At 44.3% G+C, this 26,747-nt stretch overlaps 1 protein-coding gene across 1 annotated transcript in view; it reads left to right on the plus strand.

The window, feature by feature from the left end:
* Positions 1-11,737, plus strand: part of LOC308472828 (uncharacterized protein) — a 126,024-nt gene extending 114,287 nt beyond the window's left edge. Inside the window, exons 4-6 of the mRNA XM_080998094.1 lie at positions 7,331-7,440; positions 8,969-9,074; positions 11,636-11,737. Coding sequence (XP_080854220.1) covers positions 7,331-7,372 — 42 coding nt within the window. The 3' untranslated portion in view covers positions 7,373-7,440; positions 8,969-9,074; positions 11,636-11,737. The remainder of the gene's footprint in view (positions 1-7,330; positions 7,441-8,968; positions 9,075-11,635) is intronic.
* Positions 11,738-26,747: the final 15,010 nt, after the last annotated feature.

A 26,747-nucleotide genomic window follows, 5' to 3' on the forward strand; every position in this document is an offset into this window, starting at 1 on the left:
ACAAAAACAAAGAGGGAAAGGAATTGCTGAATTAACCAATTGAACTGGAATACAAAAAAGGGAGGTGAGAGGAGGTCAGGGAAACAAGGAAATGAAATGTAAGGTACGGAAAGATTGATTTGTTTTTAAGTGTTTTTTTTATCTTTTCTCTGTATTTTATATTTTGTATTTTTTCTCTTTTTTATTTTTTCTTTTGTTTCTTTTCTTTTTATCTATGTAATCTTCTGTTTTTGAAACTTTAATAAATATTATCTTAAAAAAAATATATACACTAATCACCTCTAATGGAGACAACCAGTGTGGTATCCTTGGTTCTAGTAGGTTTTTATACCTATCACAAACTTCTATAAGAGATCTTCTGAAGATGTGGTTTTCAAAACCTTTATGAATTTTTTTCTTATCACACCATAAATATGCGTGCCAACCAAATCTGTTATCAAATCCTTCCAAGTCTAACAATTCTCCATTTTCTAATCTCATCCACTCCTTCAACCAACAGAGGCATGATGCTTCATAATACAATTTCAGGTCTGGCAGGGCGAAGAACCCAGAGATGCATTTTAAATAAAAACACACATTCTACTCATGTAAAAAACATGCTGATTCCTGGACAGTCCGCTGGCCGAATTTAGTAGGTGATTGGGCTGGATCAGGCCCCTGGGCCTTAGTTTGCCTACCCATGGCCAACAGAGGACTACTTCAGGTTGACAGTAAATGAGGTGGTAAACCTGTGCTTGAACTGCACCGCTTTGCAATGCAAATGGGGGCTCTCATGATAGAATTCCCCTCCCTCCGAAAAAGAAGAAAAGACAAATTGTTTTTGCTCATAGAATGCTAGTTGTCATGGTTAAAGGTCCTATCCTACTTCTGTTCTTCCTCATGAGTATCCTGACATGGGCACCCATACCTGCTGTGGTGTAGTCCAGAGAGGTTACCCATAACTACTCATTGCTGCTTGTCAGAAGTAGGCTGTCATACGTACATGCTTGGGAGTTACAGCTGCCATATGTACATTCTTAGGCTTTTTAAAGTATATTGAAATATACTTGGAGTCGAGTGTGGATTTCATGCTTTTTATTCAGCTCATGGTAGTGAGGAATGAAAGTTCCCCCCAGATATCTGCTTTATATACATTTTTTACACAATGGGTCGCACATGATTGGCTACCGTAATTCAGGGATTCTCCTGTAGGCCAATCAGGTTGCGGATTCACTTCCACCTGAAGCTGGATTGGGTGGCTCCTGCCGACCAATCATACTGCTGCATTTTTCTAGGACCAATCAGACTGCTGCATTTTGGATCCTATTCAACTCAGTACATAACATATATTTATTCACCGTGAGACATTCTCTGTTTTGTGCAATAATATTACATAGAATGTGCTCCATTTCTGTTACTGAGAATCACATACAGTGGTACCTCGGGTTAAGAACTTAATTCGTTCCGGAGGTCCGTTCTTAAGCTGAAAATGTTCTTATCCTAATGGGGCCTCCCGCTGCCGTTGCGCCACTGGAGCACGATTTCTGTTCTCATCCTGAAGCAAAGTTCTTAACCTGAGGTACTATTTCTGGGTTAGCGGAGTCTGTAACCTGAAGCGTCTGTCACCTGAAGTGTATGTAACCCGAGGTACCACTGTACTAACAATTTCCAGAGGGGTGTTGCTCTGCTATTGGTCTTAAGGTGACCAGCCTTTAAGAAAGGAGTTTCAAAGAAAGGCTCCAGCATTAAGAAGTTCAACTTTATTCATTTGTGTCTGAACAGAGGCAATGCTTTTCTTTGCAACTACAGGTGTTAATTTACAGTATTCAGTATTACAAAGTTGATTGTTTTATGTCTTATCACTGCTGTTGCAAGGTGTCACTGTGCTTATCTTGCATATATTCTAGCTCTGGTTGAATTGTCACTATCTGGAGTTTTCGTATTTAATGTGCCTCTGGCCTGACTGCTTACAATCCCCTCCCCTTATCACCATGTGTACAAGTGAGAATTATACTTCATACTTCAGATGAAGAGAATTCTAGTACGTGGAAGTTTATGCCATAATAAATTTTGTTAGTCTGTATAGTGCCACAAGACTCTTAGTCAGCACCCTTAACTCATTCACACTGATCCTGAGAGAGTCTGATTATACTGTTGAATGGTTTCTTTAAATGTAAAGGTTCATCACTGTTCCACCCGATGTGTATGTCTTTAAGGGGCCAGAGCAAGGGCCAGAGCAAGATAACGAGACCCAGCTTTACAGCTGTGAAACATAGCAGGTGCTGCTGAGTTGTACTGATTAAGCTGTGTTGGCAATTGGGTATAGTATATAAGGAGCAGCACCTAGCTCTCCCATTACCCTGGGGGATGGGTTGGTGGTTGGGTCTGGTTTGTTGTTGATGTATTTGGTGTATAAGGAGTTTTTGTTTTTGAAATTAAAACCTTGTTTAAGTTATTTTTGAGTCACTTTTTAATGCATGGTCTCCCCAGCAAGCTCTCTGCAGCGCTACTATACTGAAAATAGCCAACACTTTTGAAATATATGATATATTATCTTCAGTACTGTGACTCAAGTTCGCTTTAACATCTCACAGCTATACTTGACCTTCTTTTGATAATCTGTGTTTTGGTGCTGCTGAGTCCTGTATGGCTAGCATGTTTATTAGTAAAATCCTAGGAGATTTCCCAAGTTGCTGCAGAGACTTTGTGCCTTGTCATAATAACAACAACAACAACAACAACAACAACAACAACAGTACCGAATCGGTGGCACATCCCCTTCTGGCTTGTCCTCTTTATAAAGACTCAAGGAATGAGATTATCACCCCTCTTTTATTGTCCATTCCGGGTTGCCCAACCACTGCCACAGTGTACTTTCTCTTGACAGATCAATAAGAGTAGGTGACAGCAAAGGTTGCAAGGTTTTTAGCTGAGGCAATCAGAATAAGATCCACTATTTGACTACTGATTCAAAACCCTAAAATGTATTTTATATAATTCACTTTTTATTTCTATTCTTTGTATATTGTATAGTTGTTTTATTGCTATGGTCAATGGCTGATGCAAATACAGATGCATTCATAATAATAATAATAATAATAAAATAATGATGATGATAATAATAATAATACTATTTATACACCGCCCAACTGGCTGGATTTCTCTAGCTTCAAACAAAATGTTAAAAATACATTAAATGTTAAAATACATTAACACATCAGTCATTAAAAACTTCCCTAAACAGATGCCTCTAGATGTCTTCTAAAAGTCAGATAGTTGTTTGTTTCCTTGACATCTGATGGGAGGGCGTTCCACAGGGTGGGCGCCACTACCGAGAAGGCCCTCTGCCTGGTTCCCTGTAACTTTGCTTCTTGCAGTGAGGGAACCACCAGAAGGCCCTCGGCGTTGGACCTCAGTGTTTGGGCTGAACGATGGGGGTGGAGACGCTCCTTCAGGTGTACTGGGCTGAGGCCCTTTAGGGCTTTAAAGGTCAGCACCAACACTATGAATTGTGCTTAGAAACGTATTGGGAGCCAATGTGGGTCTTTCAAGACCAGTGTTATGTGGTCTTGGCAGCCGCTCCCAGTCACCAATCTAGCTGCCGCATTCTGGATTAGCTGTAGTTTCCGGGTCACCTTCAAAGGTAGCCCCACGCAGAGCACATTGCAGTAGTCCAAGCGGGAGATAACCAGCGCATGCACCACTCTTGCGAGACAGTCCACAGGCAGGTAGGGTCTCAGCCTGCGTACCAGATGGAGCTGGTAGACAGCTGCCCTGGACACAGAATTGACCTGTGCCTCCATGGACAGCTGTGAGTCCAAAATGACTCCCAGGCTGCACACCTGTTCCTTCAGGGGCACAGTTACCCCATTCAGGACCAGGGAATCCTCCACACCTGCCCACCCCCTGTTCCCCAAAAAAAGTACTTCTGTCTTGTCAGGATTCAACCTCAATCTGTTAGCCGCCATCCATCCTCCAACCGCCTCCAGACACTCACACAGGACCTTCACCGCCTTCACTGGTTCTGATTTAAAAGAGAGGTAGAGCTGGGTATCATCCGCACACTGATGAACACCCAGCCCAAACCCCCTGATGATCTCTCCCAGCGGCTTCATGTAGATGTTGAAAAGCATGGGGGAGAGGACGGAACCCTGAGGTACCCCACAAGTGAGAGCCCAGGGGTCCGAACACTCATCCCCCCATACCACTTTCTGGACACGGCCCAGGAGGAAGGAGTGGAACCACTGTATAACAGTGCCCCCAGCTCCCAGCTTCTCTAGACGGTCCAGAAGGATATCATGGTCGATGGTATCAAAGGCTGCTGAGAGATCCAGCAGAACTAGGAAACAGCTCTTACCTTTGTCCCTAGCCTGCCGGAGATCATTGACCAGTGTGACCAAGGCAGTTTCAGTCCCATGATGAGGGCTGAATCCCGACTGGAAGGGATCCAAATGGCCCACATCCTCCAGGCGTGCTTGGAGTTGTTCAGCAACCACCCGCTCAATCACCCTGCCCAAGAATGGAAGATTTGAGACTGGGCAATAGTTGGCCATATTGGCTGGGTCTAAAGATGTTTTTTTAAGAAGCGGTTTAATAACTGCCTCTTTCAGCGGGTCTGGGAAGGCTCCCTCACAGAGCGAAGCATTCACCAACCCGCAGAGCCCATCGGCCAGCCCTTCCCAGCTTGCTTTTATTAGCCAGGATGGGCAAGGATCCAGGAGACAGGTGGTTGGCTTCACTCGTCCCAGCAGCCTGTACACATCCTCGGAGGTAACAGATTGGAATTGATTCCATGCAACTTGATTAGACAGGACTCTAGCACTCTCTCGCCTCGGCCCTGCTCCCATGGTGGAGTCTACCTCTTTCCGAATCTGAGCAACTTTATCTGCAAAAAACTTTGCAAAATCGTGGCAGGAGATCTTGGGGTCTTTACCAGGCCCCGATGACAAAGGTGGTTCTGTTAAATTGCGAACCACCTGAAAGAGTCTCCTGCTGCTATTTTCTGCAGATGCAATAGAGGCGGTGAAGAAAGTCCTCTTCGCCGTCGCTATTGCCACTTGGTAGGCTCGACGTTGAGCTCTAACCCGTGTCAGGGCCGATTCAAAATGAGTTTTCCGCCACTGGCGCTCTAGCCGTCTCAGCGACTGTTTCATTGCCCTCAGCTCCGGGGAGAACCACGGGGCTGTCCGGGCTTCATGCAACTGGAGTGGGCGCTTCGGAGCCAGACAGTCGATAGCCCTGGTTAACTCCGCATTCCAGCAGGCCACCAGGGAATCAGCTGAAAGGCCATCAACATGGGATAAAGCATCCCCTATCACTCTCTGGAAACCATTTGGATCCATTAAGTGGCGGGGGCGGACCATCCGAATTGGTCCCACCTCCCTGCAGAGGGGAAGGGTTGTGGAGAAGTCCAGTTGCACCAGGAAGTGATCTGACCATGGCACTTCTTTTGTTTCACTTTTACTTAATGTCAGTTCAGCAACATCCATAGATGTGAACACCAGGTCCAAGGCATGTCCCCGGCAATGAGTTGGGCCAAACTTATTCAGGGACAGCCCCATGGAGGACATGCTTTCCACGAAGTCCCTAGCGGCCCCTTGTAAGGTCATGTCGGCGTGGATGTTAAAATCCCCTAGGACAACCAAGCTAGGTGTCTCCAGGAGCACATCCGCCACGACCTGAAGCAGCTCGGCCAGGGAATCCTTGGTGCAGCGGGGAGGTCGGTACACCAAAAGGAATCCTGTACTCTTCTTATTGCCCAGCTTCCAAAACATGCACTCAGAGAACTGGGTCTTCCCAATAGGACGCCCAGTGTAAACTAGTGACTTCCTAAAAATCACTGCAACCCCACCACCCCGCCGCCCATATAACCTGCATTGCTGTGCGTACGAGAAACCTGGTGGACAAGCAGCGGCAAGGACAGGCCCATTTGCTTCATCCAACCAAGTCTCTGTCAAACATGCCAGGTCAAGTCCTCTATCCACGATCAAGTCGTGGATGGCAGTGGTCTTATGAATCATTGACCTGGCATTACACAGCAGCACCTTCATCTCATGTGGGTCTCCCCTGTTGATTCCAGTATCCATCTGGTCAAGACCAGACCTGGAGGCAAGGATAGTCTTCAAATAACAACTAAACCTGCCTCCTCGGTAATGACATGGTCTGGTCTTAACATAACTCCTTCTACGACCCGTGATCACTGAGATTGGGTGTCTCAGTGCATCCCACCCCACCCCCATGGAACCTGCCCCAGCCATTCTGTTGGCTGGGGCTCACTCCCCAGCAGCCCTGACACTCTCCCCTTAAGAACCAAATACAAACTATATGAAACAATAGATAAAGGTAAAAGGTAAAGGACCCCGTGACAGTTAGGTCCAGTCAAAGGCAACTATGGGGTTGCGGTGCTCATCTCGCTTTCAGGCCAAGGGAGCTGGTGTTTGTCCACAGATAGCTTTCCGGGTCATGTGGCCAGCATGACTAAACCGCTTCTGGCACAACAGAACACCATGACAGAAACCAGATTGCACGGAAACGCCATTTACCTTCCCGCCACAGTGGAACCTATTTATCTACTTGCACTCGTGTGCTTTCAAACTGCTAGGTTAGCAGGAGCTGGGACAGGGCAACGGAAACTTACCCCCCAGCCCCAACTAGACATTAATCCCACCCCCAACACAGCAAAAACCAAACCATAAACCAAAATTTAAAACACCGCAAATTAAAACTAGTTAAAAACATTTTAAAGCATTCACTGAAGTAGGGCATGGTAAGCCTGCCCCCCACCCAGGTGTTATGGAAATTACGGGGGGGGGGGCACATCTTTAAAGTTGTTAAATGTTACAAGTATTATGCATAAATGTATCCTTTCAATTTGACAACTCAGGGAAGTTACCCAGCTGTAAAAATCATATAAAACTAACTCTTTTGCCAGTTTCCTTCATTCCACCACCAATTTGCTTCATTGCTCAAGGACTTGGAAACCACTCGGTCAAGCAGGAGGTCACGTACTTATAGGTCTTGCCCAGGTGGCAGACTATGCAAACCAAAGTTCTATTGCCCCACTGTAGTAGGTGCTAAGAATGTACTTCCCAATACATATTCTGTATCAGCCTGTTGCCCTAACACATTCCTCCTATGTTAATCCTCCCCTTTTCTGATGAAGCAATGATGTAGCAATGATGTAGTGATGATGCTCAATGAACTGTATGCTGGGATAAGATAGAAACTTTAAAAAGTCCTTGTCACCCCCTCTTTGGGGTTCAAAATTCCTCTTTGAACCTGTTGCGCAATAAACTCTGGTCTACAGCTGTTTGCTCCGGTTGGTGACTGGACTCCTTCCTTTATTCCACAGCTCTGCCCGACGAGCTGGGTGACTGAGCAGCCTCGCACCTAGATTTTTCCGTAACATTCAGGCCAAATGGAAAGGGCCTTCCAGGGAGCGGCCTTCAGCACTCACAGCCGGTAGGTGTCCCTCCAGTCCCCCAGGAATCACTGAAGTAGGGAGGGCGAGCCTGGGTCCTTCCCCCATAGGTCAGATGGAAAGGGCCTTCAGCACTCACAGCCGGTAGGTGCCTCTGCAGTCCCCCAGGAGTCATTGAAGTAGGGCAGGGTGAGCCTGCCCAGCCCCCACAGCCAGATGGAAAGGGCCTTCCAGGTAGCAGCCTTCAGCACTCACAGCCGGTAGGTGTCCCTCCAGTCCCCCAGGAATCACTGAAGTAGGGCAGGGCGAGCCTGGGTCCTTCCCCCATAGGTCAGATGGAAAGGGCCTTCAGCACTCACAGCCGGTAGGTGCCTCTGCAGTCCCCCAGGAGTCATTGAAGTAGGGCAGGGTGAGCCTGCCCAGCCCCCACAGCCAGATGGAAAGGGCCTTCCAGGTAGCAGCCTTCAGCACTCACAGCCGGTAGGTGTCCCTCCAGTCCCCCAGGAATCACTGAAGTAGGGCAGGGTGAGCCTGGGTCCTTCCCCCGTAGGCCAGGTGGAAAGGGCCTTCTAGGGAGCGGCCTTCAGCATGCACAGCCGGTAGGTACCTCTGCAGTCAGGCTGAAAATGCTTACTGCAAACAAGATGCCAAAGCTGTATGCAGAGAGCCTTTTATACCAGATTATTCCAGCACTGCATGTATCATCTACTATGAGATGGAATAAAGTTTGCTCATATCATAGATGAACAGAAGGTTTACAGCCTTTTCCGAGTTCTCACCGAAAGAGCTTTGAAAAGAAAAATGAGTGAAATGCAAAGGGAATTAACCTTCCCAATCTTCATTCTGGTGATAAGAAGGAGCATCATATACCACTGGGTCCATATCAGGTCCAATAAAATCATCCTTTGAAATACAATGGTCTTGTTTATCAGCAGCATAGTGGGTGACATGATGGTTCTATGCAGTTGAGGACTACAGTGATAATGATGGTAAATCAACAAGGTAGGTCAGGTCTGAATCACTCCAACAAATCCAAGTGTGTCATACTGTATAGGAGGCAGAAAGGACAGTTTGTAACAAAGCCCGTCAAAAACAAGGATATACAGGTGGAACCCTCCCTCCTTCTCGTCTCTCCACATGCACCCTAAATCTGTTCTGGGGTTTTCGCCAACCTTCCAGAGCAGATTCTTGAGGTGCACAGGGAAAGGAGAGGGAGGGAAAACTCTGTTGTGCAAGCAGAAGTCCTTGTGTGACTGGGATGGTCTCATTAGATGCAACCCAACAATTACAAACAAAAGATTAATGGATTTAAGAAGAGCCTTGCTGGATTAAAGCAAAGTCCCTTCTGGTCCAGCGTCCCAGACCCTGCTATCATCATCTGAAGCTCTTCTTTGTGTGCCCCCTCCACAAGACGTCTCTTGGCATCTAGTTATACTTAACAGAAATACTTTCCAGGGGATTTCCCCCACTTACAGTCCAAATAGCAACACACTGAAAAAAGTGCACCATTTTTAAATATATAAAACATATCCTAGTCTCACACTGTCACTGTCACTGTCATTTAAACAGAGAGAAATGGAACACTCTGCCAACTCCAAAGAGGGATATATTTGAATGAATATTGTATCCTAAGGAAATCTGGCATCCTGATAACGAACATATTATATGAAAACAGGTAATTACATGGGCACTGGAGTGATCCATGTGGTATGCAGCTTGCAAAAGTTGCTGTGCTCAGGTGATGTCAACACATTAAAATGTTTAAAGACAGTGGTCTTCAGTGGGGAAGCTGCAATGTTTGAATCAGGCCTCACTACGAACAAGAACTAACTTAGTTGGTCTTTAAGGTGCTACAGGAAGGAATTTTTTTATTTCGTATAAGGGGAAAGCTTTGTTTTCAACTTCTCCAGTCACTCCAAGCTCACTGTAACTGCCCTTATTGTTATACTTTGGGAACCATTGGTCTTGTACTTTTAAACAAAAAGAAACTTATGAAATATGTGTTTACAGAACAGACGGCATAGTAACAATCTAGCCCTCAATTATCCTTTCCCCAAAGCAGTCTTTATTGCTTAAGATCTGCCACAGCCAACTCTTTCATGTTTAGACATTCTGCCCCTTTGACTGTTTCTAGTTAATTCATTGTCCATTTGACGGAACCGAAAATCAGCTTTCTAAAAGCAGCCCCAAGCCTGGAATTGTAAAATACACACACGTATGGCTGCCTTTTTTTATTGCAGATGCTAGTCAAACCCTGTTTGGAAATCATCTTTCTGATATCCTTGACAATGATGATACTTGATGATACTCGAATTCTTAACTATAATTGAAAAAGAAAATGGGGAGGGGGGGGAATGCATTGACATCCATGCATCTATTATTGTTGTTGTTGTTATTGTTGTTGTTATTTTGCACATATTTCCCTTTTTACAGACACTTAAAGAGGTTAATCACCTAACTGAATCATGCCTCAGGACTGAATGTATTAAAATATGCAGGAAGAGTAGCATTTATTATTCCTCAAGAAATTTAAAATGATGCCCACATAGCCACACTTATAGTGAAATTCTATGCACGTTTACTCATTGAATGGGGGAGAAATTCAGTTTAGTTTGCTCTGAAAGCTGAATCAATCAATCAAATTCACATTTTCTGAAACAATTTTTTTAGAAAAATGCATAAATTATTAGGAAATGTGCATAAAAATGAATATATTACTGAAAAGAGCATACGGAAATTCATTATTCAAAATTACACAGAAAAAAATGTGTTTATTGGAAGAAATTCACACTAAAATGCTCAAGAACTTTCATGAGGATTCCCCCCCCCCCCCCCGTTTTTAAAATTGCAAATTGCTGCAGAAATGTGGAGAATTGAATTTAAGATTAGAAAAATGAAAACAATACCAGTATGCATCACATAAACATGACTAGTTATGGAACAATGTGCACCACTGCTGGAGGCAGGAGTGGCTAATTGTTGATGTTGGGGAGATTTAATTTTGTAACAGGGAAGAGCAAGGGTGAATGCACTATCTCAGCCTCACCACCTGCTATGACTATCATATCCAACAAATTGGAGTGATAGCTTCTGCGGGGGGGGGGAGGATCCTGTTTCCTGTTCTCCATATGTAAGTACCCTATGACTGATTCCCCCCCCCCCAAGCTCAGTGATGTGGCCCCCATCTGCTACTTTGACACCACTTTAAACAATCCTGGAAACCATAGTTTTTTAAAAAGGGGCTGAGAGTTGTTCAGAAAGCCCTATTCCCTTCCCTTCCAGCAGGAAACTGCAGAACATGAGCCCAGTGGAAAAGCAGTATATCTGACCCAAAACTTTTGCAGGTGCCAACAATATTGAAAGCATAACTGCCCTGAAACCATCACAAGCACAAATAATCGTGAATGGACAATAAAAAGATGTTGGGAGGCCCCATAAAATACCGTACTTTTCGCCCCATAGGGCGCACCGGCCCATAAGGCGCACCTAGTTTTTTGGGGGGGGGGAATAAAGGGGAAAAAATATTATTCCCCCCCCAGGCGCGAGGCTGGGGCAGGGGAAGCCCGAGCTTCCCCCGACCCCAGCCCCCGGAACAGGCTACTCTCCGCAAGCTGGGGGAAGGCTCCCGTGGCTTGCGCAGAGCTACCCGAAGCCCTGGCGCGACTGCTCAGCAAGACAGGGCTTCGGGGTGCAGGCAGCTCTGCGCAAGCCAGGGGAGGGCTCCCGCGGCTTGCGCAGAGGTACCCGAAGCCCCGGCGCGACTGCTCAGCACGACGGGGCTTCGGGATAAGAGGCAGCTCTGCGCAAGCCGGAGGAGCCCGGTGGGAACTCCCGCGGGCTCCCCAGGCTTGCAGATAGCTTCCTGAGGCCTGGAGAGCGAGAGGGGTCGGTGCGCACCGACCCCTCTCGCTCTCCAGGCTTCAGCGAAAGCCTACATTCGCCCCATAGGACGCACACACATTTCCCCTTAATTTTTGGAGGGGAAAAGGTGCGTCCTATAGGGCGAAAAATACGGTAAGCTGCCTGAGGTGGCCACCTTACTCTGCTTAATGGTAGGGCCGGCCCTGGAGAAAGTTGTCCTAGAAAGGCAGGAAGAAGAAATTACAGAACCGAAGAAGCTAAGAGTAGGGCAGTATGTTTCCTAAGATATCCAGTGCCATGTTCAGTAGATGAAGGTAGGTTCTTTTAAAATGATATATTCATGGTTCCCTAACTACATTGCTTTTCTATCATTAGATGTGGAAGACAGAGAACTCTACTTCACATCACTCAGCTTCCTGTTCTGTTACCATATACTTTTCATAACACTTGCCTCAAACAGATAGGAGTCCTTAAAGTAACCATTATGGCGCTGGTGATTACAGAGATGTATGGTTGCTAATGATAGTTTATGCTGCCCTGGCTCTTACAGTGCATGGATTTAAACACTGTTTTCTTTAAACAGCTGATTTAGGATGTTGTGCCAGTGCTACATGCTGGTTAAAATAAATTTAGAATCAGATGGAAGCATTCCATCCACACCCTTGTATCACCCATTCATCCTTGATGTAAGGTTTTTTGTTGTTGTTGTTTTTTAAATGTGACTGGTAAAGCTAGCTTCTTCTTCCAAAGTCAGTTCTGGACAATCAGGTCTTAACTCTCAAGGCTGACTTTCTACTGATTAGCAGGAGGTCAGATTAGGATCTGTTAACAGCCCTGTGCATTTCACAATAACTTGGTTTCATTTTCTCTTATTGTGTGTATCTAGGCTAACTTGTGCTCTTGACAAGGAGCTCTATGGGCACACACACCCTGTCCCTTGCTCCTTTGGCAAGCTGTTGTTTTGCCCCTGCCCCATTCCTTGCCCCCTTGGCAAGGAGAGGTATTGGCGCCTCTGAGGCCAGGAGAGACCATAGACCAAAAAGTCTGCTTTTCATCGACTGGGGAGGGGGCCCCACAGGGCTGCCGTGACAGCCCACGCCAGAAACTGGATTTGTCTGCTGAGGTGACTAGAGGAGCTGCGGCAGTGGAGGAGCGGCCAGGGGAGTGTGCAAACAGGCAGATTGACTCCTGGCCACTCCAGGCCAGAGTGGAGAGGTGCAATTCCCCCTACCCAGCCTTTGGCCTGTGCCCTTGGCAGGAACCAACCTGACCAACCCCAAAGTATGCCGCTGTTTGTATGCACACCGCAGTATGACTGTTCAGTGGTGTAAGTCTTTTAAGAGTCCCATTATAGTGAAAAATAGGGATGCGGGTGGCGCTGTGGGTTAAACCACAGAGCCTAGGACTTGCCGATCGGAAGGTCGCGGTTTGAATCCCCACGACGGGGTGAGCTCCTGTTGCTCAGTCCCTGCTCCTGCCAACCTAGTAGTTTGAAAGCACATCAAAGTGCAAGTAGATAAATAGGTTCTGCTCCGGCGGGAAGGTAAACGGCATTTCCATGCGCTGCTCTGGTTCGCCAGAAGCAGCTTGGTCATGCTGGCCACATGACCCAGAAGCTGTACGCCGGCTCCCTCGGCCAATAAAGCGAGATGAGCATCGCAACCCCAGAGTCGGCCATGACTGGACCTAATGGTCAGGGGACCCTTTACCTTTTTATAGTGAAAAATACAGTGGTACCTCGGGTTAAGTACTTAATTTGTTCCGGAGGTCCGTTCTTAACCTGAAACTGTTCTTAACTTGAAGCACCACTTTAGCTAATGGGACCTCCCGCTGCCGCTGCGCCGCCAGAGCACGATCTCTGTTCTCATCCTGAAGCAAAGTTCTTAACCTGAAGCACTATTTCTGGGTTAGCGGAGTCTGTAACCTGAAGCGTATGTAACCCGAGGTACCACTGTACATCTTATGCAGGGAAGGGAAGGAGAAATGGTATAATCAGGCAAGCTTTCATCTTCTTTCTTTTTATTCATCTGTGCTTTGGGGGACACTAGGCAGTACTGGCCATATCAGCTTACTGCTGATGGGCATGTTATAAGGACCCCGCGCATTACATAGAAAGGGAAGTATAGGCAGGGCTTGGCTCAGTCAACCGCTGTGTTCACACAGTCAAGATATGCATGAGCTTCAACTCCGGCATGCAGTTGATTTGCTCCTCCCTTCATCTGAGCAGTGGAGCAAGACAGGAACCACAGTCAACATTCGAACCAGAAAACTGTAGTTAAAGGCTTTCAAACTACCCAGAGTACGAAACCCCTGGTTTGGATATAATGGGAAGCGTTACTTATTTATTTTATTTATATACCGCCTTATACCCGGAGGTCTCAGGGTATAGCTTCTGGTCTTGTGCACTTTCTCATGGAAAGAGAGGAGAAAATGGGATTTCTGTGGCTGAATGAAGCTTGTACATATCTCAGCTTATTAAGGCAAGATGTGATCATATGAAAGTGGCCAATGGCTCTATGTATGTGCCCTTTTCCATAGTGGGGTCCTTTCCTCCTGGATTCATCTGTCTCATTCTCTATGGCAACATTGTCACTTCCATTTAATGTCTTCCATGCCCTGTCCTTGCTGCCCTTTCAAGAACAGCACCTGGACACATTTCCCATCTATCCAAAGGATGAAAAAGCAAGAGAAACTGTAATTTACAGGAAAGGTTAGAGGCAAGAACTATCATGCTTAGACCTGAGTCAGGAAGCATCAATGGAACTGTGCTGGAACTCTTAAAGACCTTTGTTTTCTCCTTGTTAACTCCATCAAGCACCTATGCTCAATATAGGTTAAAGGGTAGAGCACAAAATGAACCATTGTTCTTATTTAGGTCACCCCAGAAGTTATATGGAAGCTACCCTATCACTGCCCTTGCAATTCTGCAAATAAATGATTTAAGCCTACTTGCCATGGTGATGAACTGCTTAGTTAAGAGAATTTAAAATTCAACATTTTACTTGTCTATTAACATTTGATATCCCAGGGTTGAAATGCACCTGCCAACAATTTAGAGCCCAAGTCTTAAAATGTTAGGTTTACTTCCAAATATAAATCCAAAAATGTACATTACTAAAAGCATCACTAAATAGTAGCACTGTCAACCAATGAAAGATGTCTTAGTTGCATATTGGGGTGGGTGGGTGGCATTAGGGGAGGGGTAGTACCTCTGGTGGGGGACACATTGTGCACCTTCTGGGGTGGTTTGTCCAGCTTTGGTCCCCACTCTGCACTCAGTTCTCATCTGTGGCTCCTAGAAGCTGTTGACACGAGGCAGCTGCCACACCCTGGGAAAGGCTTCAATGGCTGACTACACCAGGTGAGGGTAGCCAATGGGTCTCAAACCCTCGGAAAGTTAGGGAATTCTTCCTGCATGCAAAGACAAGCTCTGGTGGACTGAGCAGATGAGACCAATAATGGGTCCAATGGTCAGGAAGGTGGTTTTTTCACATGCTGTAGAGGGAAGTGAGGAGCAGATGGGGCTCATTAACCTAGTAAAGTAGCCCATTTGGAGAACAATGATCCTAAACTTCCGCTGCCTTGAGGGATCTTTTCAGGAGAAGGAAAGGAAGAGTAAACCCTACACAAATCCAGAGGGGTGTCCCTAAAACAGTTGGATGGTGCCTTGTATGTCTCCTTCTGGCAACTCCTGCAGTCAAGCTGGCGCCAAACATATTGCTCTGCTTTCCTTTGGACAATATTAGCAAGGCCAAGAGGGGGCTCTTGTCATCTGGGTAGTCCAGGACTTCTATAAATACCACCCAGGCTTATACCCCGGGGAGGTCACTTTGGTGTTCCTAACGCAGCAGTTTGACTTCATCCCAGAGATGAACTCCATGATCTTTCAAGACAGATGGATGCCGACAACAAGTTGCGCAGTCACCTTTAAACAAATTATTTTAAATTAAACACATTAATATTATCAAAATGACAGCGTAAGTGCCTTTTGGAATACTGAAATTGTTGTACTATTTAACAAAGGGTATCCTTAACTGCTGGAGGGTTGGCAGCCATATTTTAAATATTTTCTTTTTTATTCCCTATTACAAAGCATAATGAACCAAACCAGTCAAAAACAATAAACAAGTATGCCCTTTCAGCTTCCAACAATTAATTAACTAAGATGGTGTACACACTATACCTTTAAAGCACATTCGAAGCAACTTATTTCCACTCAAAGAATTCTAGGCACTGTAGTCAACCCCACACAGAGTTACAACTCAAAGCAACTCTTAACAAACTACAATGCCCATAATTCTTTGAGGGGGGAAATATGCTTTAAATGTGCTTTAAATGCATAATTTGTACACAGTCACCAGCTGCAAATTGTTAACCTAGCAATCAAAGACTGTAGACCTAATAAATGTTATCCCCATGGATTCAGAAATGGTAGTCTATAAGGAAAAGGCAATAACAATAGTCATAATGATGCCACGGGTCATTTCAGCTGAACTATATTTGCAGCACCTGCTCATTTTCCAAATGGCAAACTAATAACGACAGTCTCTGCAGGGCATTTCATATATTATGGTACCCACATGAAGGCTGTAGGGACATTGTTCCCCCATGGTGGTTCTCCATTCAGCACCTGCAACATCTGGTTGAAATCTGGTTTCCACATGCTATTACTAATTTACAGCACTGTACTAACAACATCTGCTCAAAGGCATGTCATATTGAATTCAGTGGGGTTTACATCTGGATTATTAGGGTTAAGATTGCAGCCTTAGTCTGGAATTGCTAAACTTTATCCACTTGTTGTTGTTGTTTTTTTTAAAGTGAATCCCCTGAAGGAACAGGAACTACCTAAGTACTTAAGGGCAATAAGGAGCAACTCATCCGTATTTGTACATTTCTACTCCACTCTTCAACCCCAAAGTGGTTGCCATAGTAACTGGCAATAGCTAAAAGGGAATGATTAAACAAGACAATGCATAAAACTCATGGATAATATTTAAAACAGCAGAGCATATATTAAACAGAATAAAACAAGACCAGAATTAAAATCAAGAAGCCCTCAAATTCACCTGGCATCACATGAATATTAAAGATGGTACTAGAAGAATCTTACTGGGAGAGAGCATGCCAAGGATCAGTAATCCTGCAGTAATGTTGAACAGGAAGCAATTGGAGGCAGAAGGTGGAAGTTTCTAATTAAAATTGCAGAGGATTTTGTTTAAATATAACTTTTATTGAACTGAAGCATTATAGAAGCATCTTGGCCAGGGGGATGGCTCTTTCAGGTTTTATTAATAGCTGTTTGGAACAATAATTTTAATTGTGGAAAATCATTGGCCATAAAATAAATTCTACCTGTGGGAAGTCCCTCTAAGGCGGCACCAGCATCACTTCCTTCTGCAAAACTATTATGTAGGCTGTCTATGTGAATCATGTGGAAATCTGTTTTTACAACTGGTTTGACACCCAAAAAATCCCAGTTTATTTTTAAAGTGCCAGAAATCTTTTTGTTAAGGTATAAGACACACATGTGAGCCACTATGAAGAGGTGGGATTTTTTTTATACGGCATCAATTCCACTGAATTAATAAATATCAGTTATGCCACTGCCTTTAATGAGAAAAGTAGATTGTGGGGGAAATATGGCAGTGAAAAGAAGACAATGAGTTTTTAGGAACCTGTGTTAAGGAAAACTGAAAAGTGGGGGAGAATTTCTCACCGTGCTCTGTGTCTGAACTGAACCTTATTTAATTCAATATTTGACCTTTTAAATATAGCCGATCCTTCTCCCACCCAAAGTTTACAGTCCTTAGTTCAAGCCCTGTAAAGTTTGCAGAAACCCCTTTCTACTGAGTTTCATCTGAATTATAAAGAAAAAGCAGACCCACCTCTCCCTGCTACTCTCATGTAAATAGATAGTATGAGCAATATGTTTGTAATCAGATTAGCCACTACAATTAGCTTGGGCTAATGCTACCTTCCCCTTTTGAAACTTTAAACATCCATGGAAGGCACATAGGCCAATTGATGCAGTGAGCTAATTCATCCTAATCCAGTGGATGCTCCAGTAAGGTAGGGAATTCTCCTTTTGTGACTCCCTGTTCACATAAAACATGTAGCGACACCTGAAATAAATGTTGAGTGTGTAGCATTGTATTAACAACAACAACAACAATATTTCAATTTATACACCACCCTTTATCAAAAGACCCCAGGGCGGTGTACAACAACATTAAAAACACATTATAGAACAATAATAAAAACATAATAAAAAAGCACACTAACAGGCAGACAAATAATAAAATACCGTATTTTTTGCACCATAACACTCACTTTTTTCCTCCTAGAAAGTAAGGGTAAATGTCTGTGCGTGTTATGGAGCAAATACCTGCGGGTGGCGGGGGGGGGGATCTGCTGCAGTTGTGAGCAGAGGATCCATGGTTCCCCTTCCTTCCCTCCTCCGTGGTTACAAAGCATGGATCCACATGGATCCTCAGGATTTTTGCATTGGGCTACTCCAAACTCACTGTCAGATCACATGTCTGTGGCCACAGCATGAACCACAAAAATCATATATCCACTATTTCATTTAGAATATTTTTTTTCTTGTTTTCCTCCTCTAAAAACTACGTGCGTGTTATGGTCTGGTGCGTGTTATAGAGCGAAAAATACGGTAGTTATTACAATCTTTAGCCCTATACTTTCACAGGCCATAGATTATTTCATAGCCATAGGCCAGGGTAAAGAGGAATATTTTTTCCTGGCGCCTAAAGACATGTAATGATGGCACCAGGAGAGCCTTTCTGGGAGAGTATTCCACAGTGGGGAAACCACCACAGAAAAGGCCTGTTCTCTTGTTGCCACCCTTCGAACCTCTCTAGGATGAGGGACATAGAGAAGGGCCTCAGATGGCAATACAGGAAATAAGGCTCAGCTATCTTGGGTACTGAAATCCTCCTCAACACCATCAAAAATAGTTTTCAAAGCTTCACTCTAAATGAGTGTCAGTCCAAGGTCTGGAAGACCAGAGTACAAATCCTCAGTCATGAAACTCAGAGGGTGACTTTGGGCCAATCGCTCGCTCTCAACCTAACCCACCTCACAGGGCTGTCATGAGGAAAAAATGAGGAGAGAACTGTGTAAGTCACCTTGAGATTCTTGGAGGAAAGGTGGGATAGAAATATACTAGAGAAAGAAAGTAAATGAATGTTAACCAGGTACAGTTTTACAGGGCATTCGGCTCCCATCCAATCACATTCACAGTGTGGTGATCAAATGTAGTTGAAGAACTTTAGGAATTCATTTGGCTTTAATAAAAACAAAAACGGAAAAAGATGATTTGGGGGCATGATAGGAAGATAGCACTGTTAATGAGAGAATAATTGTATTCTGAACCCATGAAAACACAAAGCCGTATTTGTGGCAAGTTCCACAAACAAGAGCATTGTTTACTACAGAGGGATTTCTGACCTATGCTTTATTTGAACTGGAGGTGGCTTGTTGTACCTTTTGTTTATATAAAAACAAACTCTGGTAGCTTCTGATGGAAGGTGAACTGGCAAGGCTAGTGCAAGAGCCTCCACAAATTATATGCCTCGTGAGGGTTTTTAATGGGAGCATCAACACAGAGTACCACAAGGTTCATGCCTTGCTTCAGCTTGCTAACACTGATATGCTGTGTCTGAAATCCAGGTTTGTAATGCATGTTGTTCTCAAGGAAGAGCTTGTTTGTATGGATCTCCTGGTTGTTTTGAATATGATCTTGCCAATTACTTACTGCACCCAACGTTATTCATGTATAATGGTATGGTACTTTTGAAAGTTTAACTAATCATTTAAGTTCTGTCATGCAGGAATGGATACAGTATAAAAACATTTTTTAAAACCCAAAACAACAAAACCTTCCAGGTATAACAAGCTTTTTAGAAGTTAGTACAACAGTGCAATCCAATCCATGCCTACTCAGAAGTAAGTCCTTTGGGATTTGATGAGATTTACACCCAGGTAAGTGGCAATTTTGAATTAGGCTGAATTCTAATGTCATTTCCAAATATGTATCTTTTTAATGTTTTATAGGTTACAAACTACTTACAGTCTAATATTTAAGTGTGTTGTTGTGTAAAATGTTCTGTATCTATTTTCTCTTGAGAACTTTCTTCCCTTTAGCTTCTGTAGGAGTAGGAAAGGTTTTTAAGATTTGTTTTATTGGAAAATCTCACTCTTTCATTTCTACGTTGTATATAATGTTGGAATTTCTAAATTCCTTATTAAGAACCTTAATATACAACCTGAACAGAATTAGTACACCTTCATCTTGAAGCAGTAGGATGAGCCTCTCTTATGGATTACAGTGGTACCTCGGGTTAAGTACTTAATTCGTTCCGGAGGTCTGTTCTTAACCTGAAACTGTTCTTAACCTGAACCACCACTTTAGCTAATGGGGCCTCCCGCTGCCGCCGCACAGCCGGAGCACAATTTCTGTTCTCATCCTGAAGCAAAGTTCTTAATCCGAGGTACTATTTCTGGGTTAGCGGAGTCTGTAACCTGAAGCGTATGTAACCTGAGGTACCACTGTATTAGTTTTTAGAGTTAAACCTGTTAAACAACAGGAAATAAGGCATGAGTCAATGGGCATATCCTGGTCTTAAAAAGATAGCCAGGCCAGTTTTGCTTCAGACAAACCTTTCCCAACCTGGTGCCCTCCAGGTGTTGTGCTGACTAGGTATGATGGGAGTTGTAGTCCAGAATATCTAGAGAGCACATGGTTGGGAAAGATGAATTAATGTAGCATAGGCCTCTTGATATATATCTGTTACTCATGATGGCAATATGCAGTCTCCAAGCTCAGAAGCAGAATGTCATGGTGAGGAGCATGGTGCTAGACTAGATATATCAGAGGTGGATTCCAGCTCCCATCATCCTTGACCATTGATCATGTTGGTCAGAGCTGATGGGAGTTGTAGTCCAGCAACAACTGGATTGCCACAGGATCCTTGAAATTCTTCAGGGCTCTTTTCAATTTTGTCACAGGTCTACTCACCTATGTGGCAAAAAGTACCTCACTGTCAGCTTGTTCATTAACTATTGCATGTGGCAATTAAGAAGATTGTGCCTTGTAAAGTCAAGGGAGGGAAATAAATGCAAGATCTCCCTGGGTTATTCCTTAAATTTTTCCTGCAGCGAAGGAAGGAGGAATGAGCATGCAAGCACACAGTAGGACACCCATTTCCAATCACATGAGCACAATGACTATGCTCTACCTCAGGCTTCCTCAACCTCAGCCCTCCAGACGTTTTTGGCCTACAACTCCTATGATCCCTAGCTAGCAGGACCAGTGGTCAGGGAGGATGGGAATTGTAGTCTCAAAACATCTGGAGGGCCGAGGTTGAGGAAGCCTGCTCTGCCTCCACTGTTGAAGGCAGCTGCTGTGGAGGGAATGCTGCTGCAGTCAGGTCCTGCATGCAAGCATCTGTGAGAACAGGATGCTGGACTAGATGGGCCATTGGCCTCATCTAGCAGGCTCTTCTTATGTCTTTATGTTCTATTCTGTTTACATTCCCTTTAAATATATAGAAATGCACTACAAATTGCTACGATCCTTTATTGACCTTTATTTTTATTGCTCTTATTTATTAACTGTATTGTTATGTAAATAGATACAAAAACCAATAAATGGTATACATTTAAAAATTGCAGGAGTGGTTGTAACTGCAAAAGCCCTACACAATTTAAAAAAGCAAGGGATTCTTTGTGTTTCTGTATAATGATTGTTTTATATGATATCTGATCCAAATTAAATCTGAAGATTCTGATCTTAAGAATGGGGATGGGCAAATGCTGGAGTGATTATGAAGTGTCACAAACGCTTATCAGTATGAACAAGCAATAATTGTTTTTCAAAACAGTTAGACAATCCACTGCAAATAATTATAGTTCAAAGGATACTTTTTGATAGATTATATCAGTTCTGCCCTATTTCAACTCCCAGGTTAAATTTTATGGAATGTCTCTGCAGCAGTCATTATAGAGGGAGGGAAATCCAGCACTGTTGATTATCTGTAAGAATTTCTTATGTTTTCCATTAGAATAACCACTGATATAAATGCCTCTCTTATATCTAAAATGAAACTGAAAATGACACCATTGTTACTCTGTAGCCTTAGCTCCTTTCATCTCTAGATCCTAAAGGTGTTTTTTTTTTTGGTCATTGGAGCCTGAAGCCATTTCTTTGCAATGCTAAGTAAAATGTGTAATCAAATTAACGAACTTTCCTTGCCAAAACCCTCCATTGTTTCCAGAACTACTTCTTCTTTGACGATCACTCATAGCCGAGTAAGATTGTCTTCCATAAACCCGGTTTTAACAATGAGTCCATAAGTGACTGTGGAGACCAATTCTGGACCCACACCTCCTTCCACAGTGGGGACATTGGTTCCCGGGTGGGAGTTGATCACGGTGTAGATTTGCCAAGCGTGCCTTCCTCTTAGCACGTTTCTCCCTTGCGTTCTGAGTTCGCGTGTCTTCAAAGTCCATGACACGTTTGGTAAAGGCTGTTCTCCAACTGGAGTGCTAGCAGGCCAATGTTTCCCAGTTGTCGGTGTTTATACTACATTTTTAAAGATTTGCCATGAGACAGTCTTTAAACCTCTTTTGTTGACCACTAGCATTATGCTTTCCATTTTTAAGTTCGGAATAGAGTAGTTGCTGTGGAAGACGATAGTCAGGCATCCGCACAACATGACCAGTCCAACGAAGTTGATGTTGAAGAATCATTGCTTCAACACTGGTGATCTTTGCTTCATCCAGTACACTGAACTGTTAACAATCAGGTGTTAACAAATACAATCCTTTGTGGGTTTTGTGGGGATTATCTACGAGCACATCTGCTTATTCAATAATAATATAGTAATAATAATAATAATAACAATAAAGTGATGCAATTCAAAGCATCTCATAATTTAATTAAAGCTGTCTATGTTCTGTACCATTAGTTTACCCAATCTATACCAGTCCTGAACCAAGCACTGGTGGGTGATTCAAGAGATTTTTTGTTTGAATGAGAACACAGTTCTGGCATGATGCTCTAGTCTACTTCACGTATAGTTTTTTAAAATACCGAAAGCACTTCATATATAGTATATGTCCTTAATTATTACCTCTCTGTGGCAGAGAAGACTGGGATTAAATGTGATTTGATTTCCCAAAGTTTTGTTGTTGGGGGAGAGGAAGGAGCTGTGTGGGATGCAGTTTGATATACTCCCAGTTTGTGTGGAGAAAGGAGTTCACTCTTTGACGCATGCCAGTTCTTCAAGGCAGATCCCTAGCATATCAGTGTAGATCTTCCCAAACTGCTATTTACCACAGAAGCAATGATGAACCAGCACAATCTGAGTGTATGTTTGTTTCCTCTCTGCAGTTAATATCAGCTATTGGGGGAGCATTTTGTATTTTCAACACAGCATTTTGTATTTTCAATACAGGACTATTCTTACAGTCCTGGTACATTTTTTTAAAAAAAACAAAACAAAGCAAAACAAATGAAGTCTTCCTGAACCCCCCCCTTTCACTTTCCTTGTGCAATGGGACCAATTCTTTGGAAATGTGCTTAATGACAACCAGAAGTTTGATTTTGTTCCAAGTGATTATGCAATCTGGGGACTCTCCGTAGCATTCTGCTACTGACTTGTCTGCCACCATATTTTGACCCATCTCCTCTTTGTTGGTTAAGGATGGTAGTGTGTGTCCCCCTAAAGCAGGCATGGCCAAACTAGGCCCTCCAGATGTTTTGGGACTACAACTCCCATCATCCCTAGCTAACAGGACCAGTGGTCAGGGATGATGGGAATTGTAGTCCCCAAACATCTGGAGGGCAAAGTTTGGCCATGCTTGCCCTAAAGCAATGCTCAAAGTAAGGTGGAATGATACACCACTTTCTCAGATGAACTAAAAATCATCCCACTTCTTTTACATAGATAACTGTGCCTCTCCTAATCTGAAACCAACCTGTCCCACATGTTTTCTCTTTACACTTTGAGCCCTGCAGCCACTTCCTGTTATGGATCAGAGCCAACATAAATATAAGACAGAAAATCAGGTCCTAGTAATCTTTTCTAATAGTAGTGTGCTCAGAAAATGTTGACTGGTGCAACTTCAGGGTGAGAGTTAATTAAATAAAAACTTTTTTAAAAGTCATATCTCAATATAGCTCTAATTTATATGAATAAAGCATTAAGAAGGGTGCAAAGGATTGTATAGGCATAAGCAGATAAAACCTGCATATTGGATTTTAAACCAGGACATACCTGGTTTATAACCACAAAACTCAAAAGGGTTTGTCTTAATAGGTGGGGCTGATGCACAAACAGGTAGGTCAGTATGTTTCCTGTAAACAGCTACAAGTTCCATTGCACCTTCTTTTCTGTAATGCCAAACACGTTTTCCTACAGTCAGATTCTATCTGTAAAATGGATGCCTGCCTGGAGGTTGTAAAAGGATCTCAGAGGCAACCCAACAAACACATTTCTAAAGATGATTTGAGGTGCTTTCTAATCTGAAGATGTTGAAATGCAAAGTGATTTTGGTCTCATGTTCACAGAACTGCAGTTATTCTGGCCTGATATCAATAGAAATGTATTTTAAAAGAAATTGTCTGGCATTGAATAGCATCTTGGGGGTGATGCTGTGGGTGGATTTGGAAAACTCTTTCTTGTTTTAAATGTGAACAAAATTTATCTAGCTTGTGGCAGCACTTTTGTACTCCCCCCCCCTTTCCCCAAATTAACAACGTGCAGTTTATCCATCAGTTTTGTTTATTTAAGTATTTTTAATGCCACCTTTCAGTTCTGCGGCAAAATCCCTTTCAAAGTCTATTCCTCATCTACATTTTGTTGATCGTTTTGGAAACGAAAGGTTATCCTCTCTTGAATCCTAAACTGAGTATCAGACTTTCTACGGCAACCATTTCTCTCCCTCCTAGTTTTATTCTTATGGGAACTTCAGGAATAACCACCATTGTTTGCAATCAATATGCATTTAACACAAAGTAAGGAATGAAAGACAGGGAGTGATGGGATGATTGTTGCATTGGCAAAGGTCACTGTGGAGCAGGTGTGGGGACCCTTTGCCACTAGGCATACTTCCTGGGGTTGATAGGAATCGTTGTGCAGTGGTATCTGAAGAGCCAAAGGTTCCCAGTACCTGCTCTATAGCAATAGTTCTCAACCTTTTCAGACCAAGGACCCACTTTTAGTCCAGACATGCATCTAAGAATCCATTTTTCAGTTTTACACTATATATTTGTAAGTGAGAGACCCACAACTTAGGTCCGGCCACCTAAATCCACCAGTGGATGCAGATCCACCAGATGAAGACCAATGCTCTGGAACATAGCTGTCAACTTTCAGACTTGAAAATAAGGGATCAGCAGCCTCGCCTATCCCGGGGACAGTCTACAGGATATCTAACAATCCAGGATAGCAGCGGGAAACGGCGCAGGAATAAGGGAATTTCCCACCAAAAAAAGGGAAGGTTGACAGCTATGCTCTGGAATCTAGTTGTTTCAGTCTCGAAAAAATAAGTAGTTAATCTGCATCTATAAACTGTTTTAGCTGTCCTATTGTATAGTGCTAGAGCTACTGCTAGGATCACTTCCTTCCAATTAAAAGAAATATAAATTCCATAGAGGAAGCTAAATCAACTGTGTAAAAGTTCACCAGGAGTTAGTGCTGGTCTCCATTTCAATGCCAGTGAGCAATTTTGGAACAAGGGAAGTCATAGTATGAATGTATTGTTGACCTGGAACAAGGGTGGAATTTGGTCTTTCAAATTTCAGCAGCGACCTGTGTGAGGCCAAAATTCAGCACACGCCCCTCCTGCCTTTCCTTCTGTTCTGCTCAATCCACTATGTCATAGTTGCAGTTCCCTGCAGCACCCCCTAGATTTGCCACCCAGTGCAACCCAACGTTTCCTGTGAAGAGGGTGTGAGCCCGAGGCATCTCCCATTTTAGAATTTCAGCAATACAGTACTTCCGGACATGGGCATAGCCAGGATTTTTGTTAGGGGGAGCATAATCGATGTGATTGGTCAGTTAGCAGCTGCCCTTCTGCCTCCCCTCCGGCTATGCTCATGCTTCCAGAAGTATACTGCAGTTGAAACAAAGTTGCTACAAAGCAGTCCAGGTTGTGGATAGACCTGAAATGTTTTTCCCCTCAGGCTGCAATCCTTATAGCTCTGGTTTTGTGCATGTTAAGTTTCATAGATCTCAACAGGACTTGCTCCGGAGTGCGTTTAAGCTGCAACTCTTCTTGTACAAACCACATAGCAAGCAGCTGTTTAAGGTCACCGCTGTCAACATGGCAGTGCAAATTTACACTGCTTCAATTCAACAAAAACTTTGCAAAGTCTCGTAGGGCCTTTTACCTCTTGACACAAGCACACAAAACAACCTTCTCAGAAGAGGACCACAATGAATCTGTTATGGTGCCAGAAAACTTATTTCAGGGATAACCCCAACAGATGCCTTTCTACAGACCCAGACGTCGACGCGCTGCTGCTTTCACCGTTCCCGACCACTGGCTCTGCTGCCGGGGAGCGGCGACTGACGGCAGCCGTCACCCCTAACGTCTTTATGTGCGACTCAGGGATTTGCCCCCGAGGAAGGCAGTTCATGAAATGGAAACTTCTCAACCTGCAGGGAGTTTATGCCGCAGCAATACACCACACCTGTTAAACTTGTGAGGGACTGCAACATTATTTATTTCTGAGCAGGTGGGGCGTGTGCGCGTGCGCGCTCTACTGCAAAGCTGAGGTGGTTTCTCTTCTCAGAGGGACTCAATACAGTCAGAAGCACCCGCCTCTCAAGGCAGGCGCTTATCCGAAGAATTCCGGCTCTCGCCTTTCAAAGGCAAACAGCGCAAGGGAGGCTCGCAGCGAGGACACCAATCAGGGCCGGCGCTTGCCTCGCCCCGCCCTTATGCTGGCGCCACCTCCCCGCCCGCGGCCACCGCTTGCTTGCTCGCAGGCCGACTTTCTACCAAACCGGTTCTCGCCGGCTCCCTCCGCCTTTAGCCTCTTCCTTTTCCCCGCCCTTTCCTCCTCCTCCCCCCTCCCCTTCTAAATCCCCGCCCACCGCCACACGCCTGACCGTGGCCGCGCGCGCGCCCTTCCGACGCCTCCGATTGGCCGGGCGCCGCCCCTCGCGGAAGGCGTTTGTGACGCGGCAAAGCTTCCGAGCTCCCCCCCCCCCCCGGCTTTTCGTAAAGGCAACGGGTTAGGAGGGTTGGAGAGGAACGGGGCGGGGCGTCGCATGACACGCGCGCGCCGGAGAGCGGGGCGGCGCTTAATGACAGCTCCGCCCTCCCCGCTTTTCTGCTTGCCTTGCGCAGAAGAGCGCGCGAGCAGAGGCCCCGCCGCAGCTCCTCCCCGAGCCCCTCCCACGCCCTGCCGCTTTTCCTTTCTGCCGTCAGAGCCGCGTTAGCAACACCGCCG

The sequence above is a fragment of the Podarcis pityusensis genome (genome assembly GCF_964106645.2).
Source record: "Podarcis pityusensis genome assembly, chromosome: 3".
Lineage (NCBI taxonomy): Eukaryota > Metazoa > Chordata > Lepidosauria > Squamata > Lacertidae > Podarcis > Podarcis pityusensis.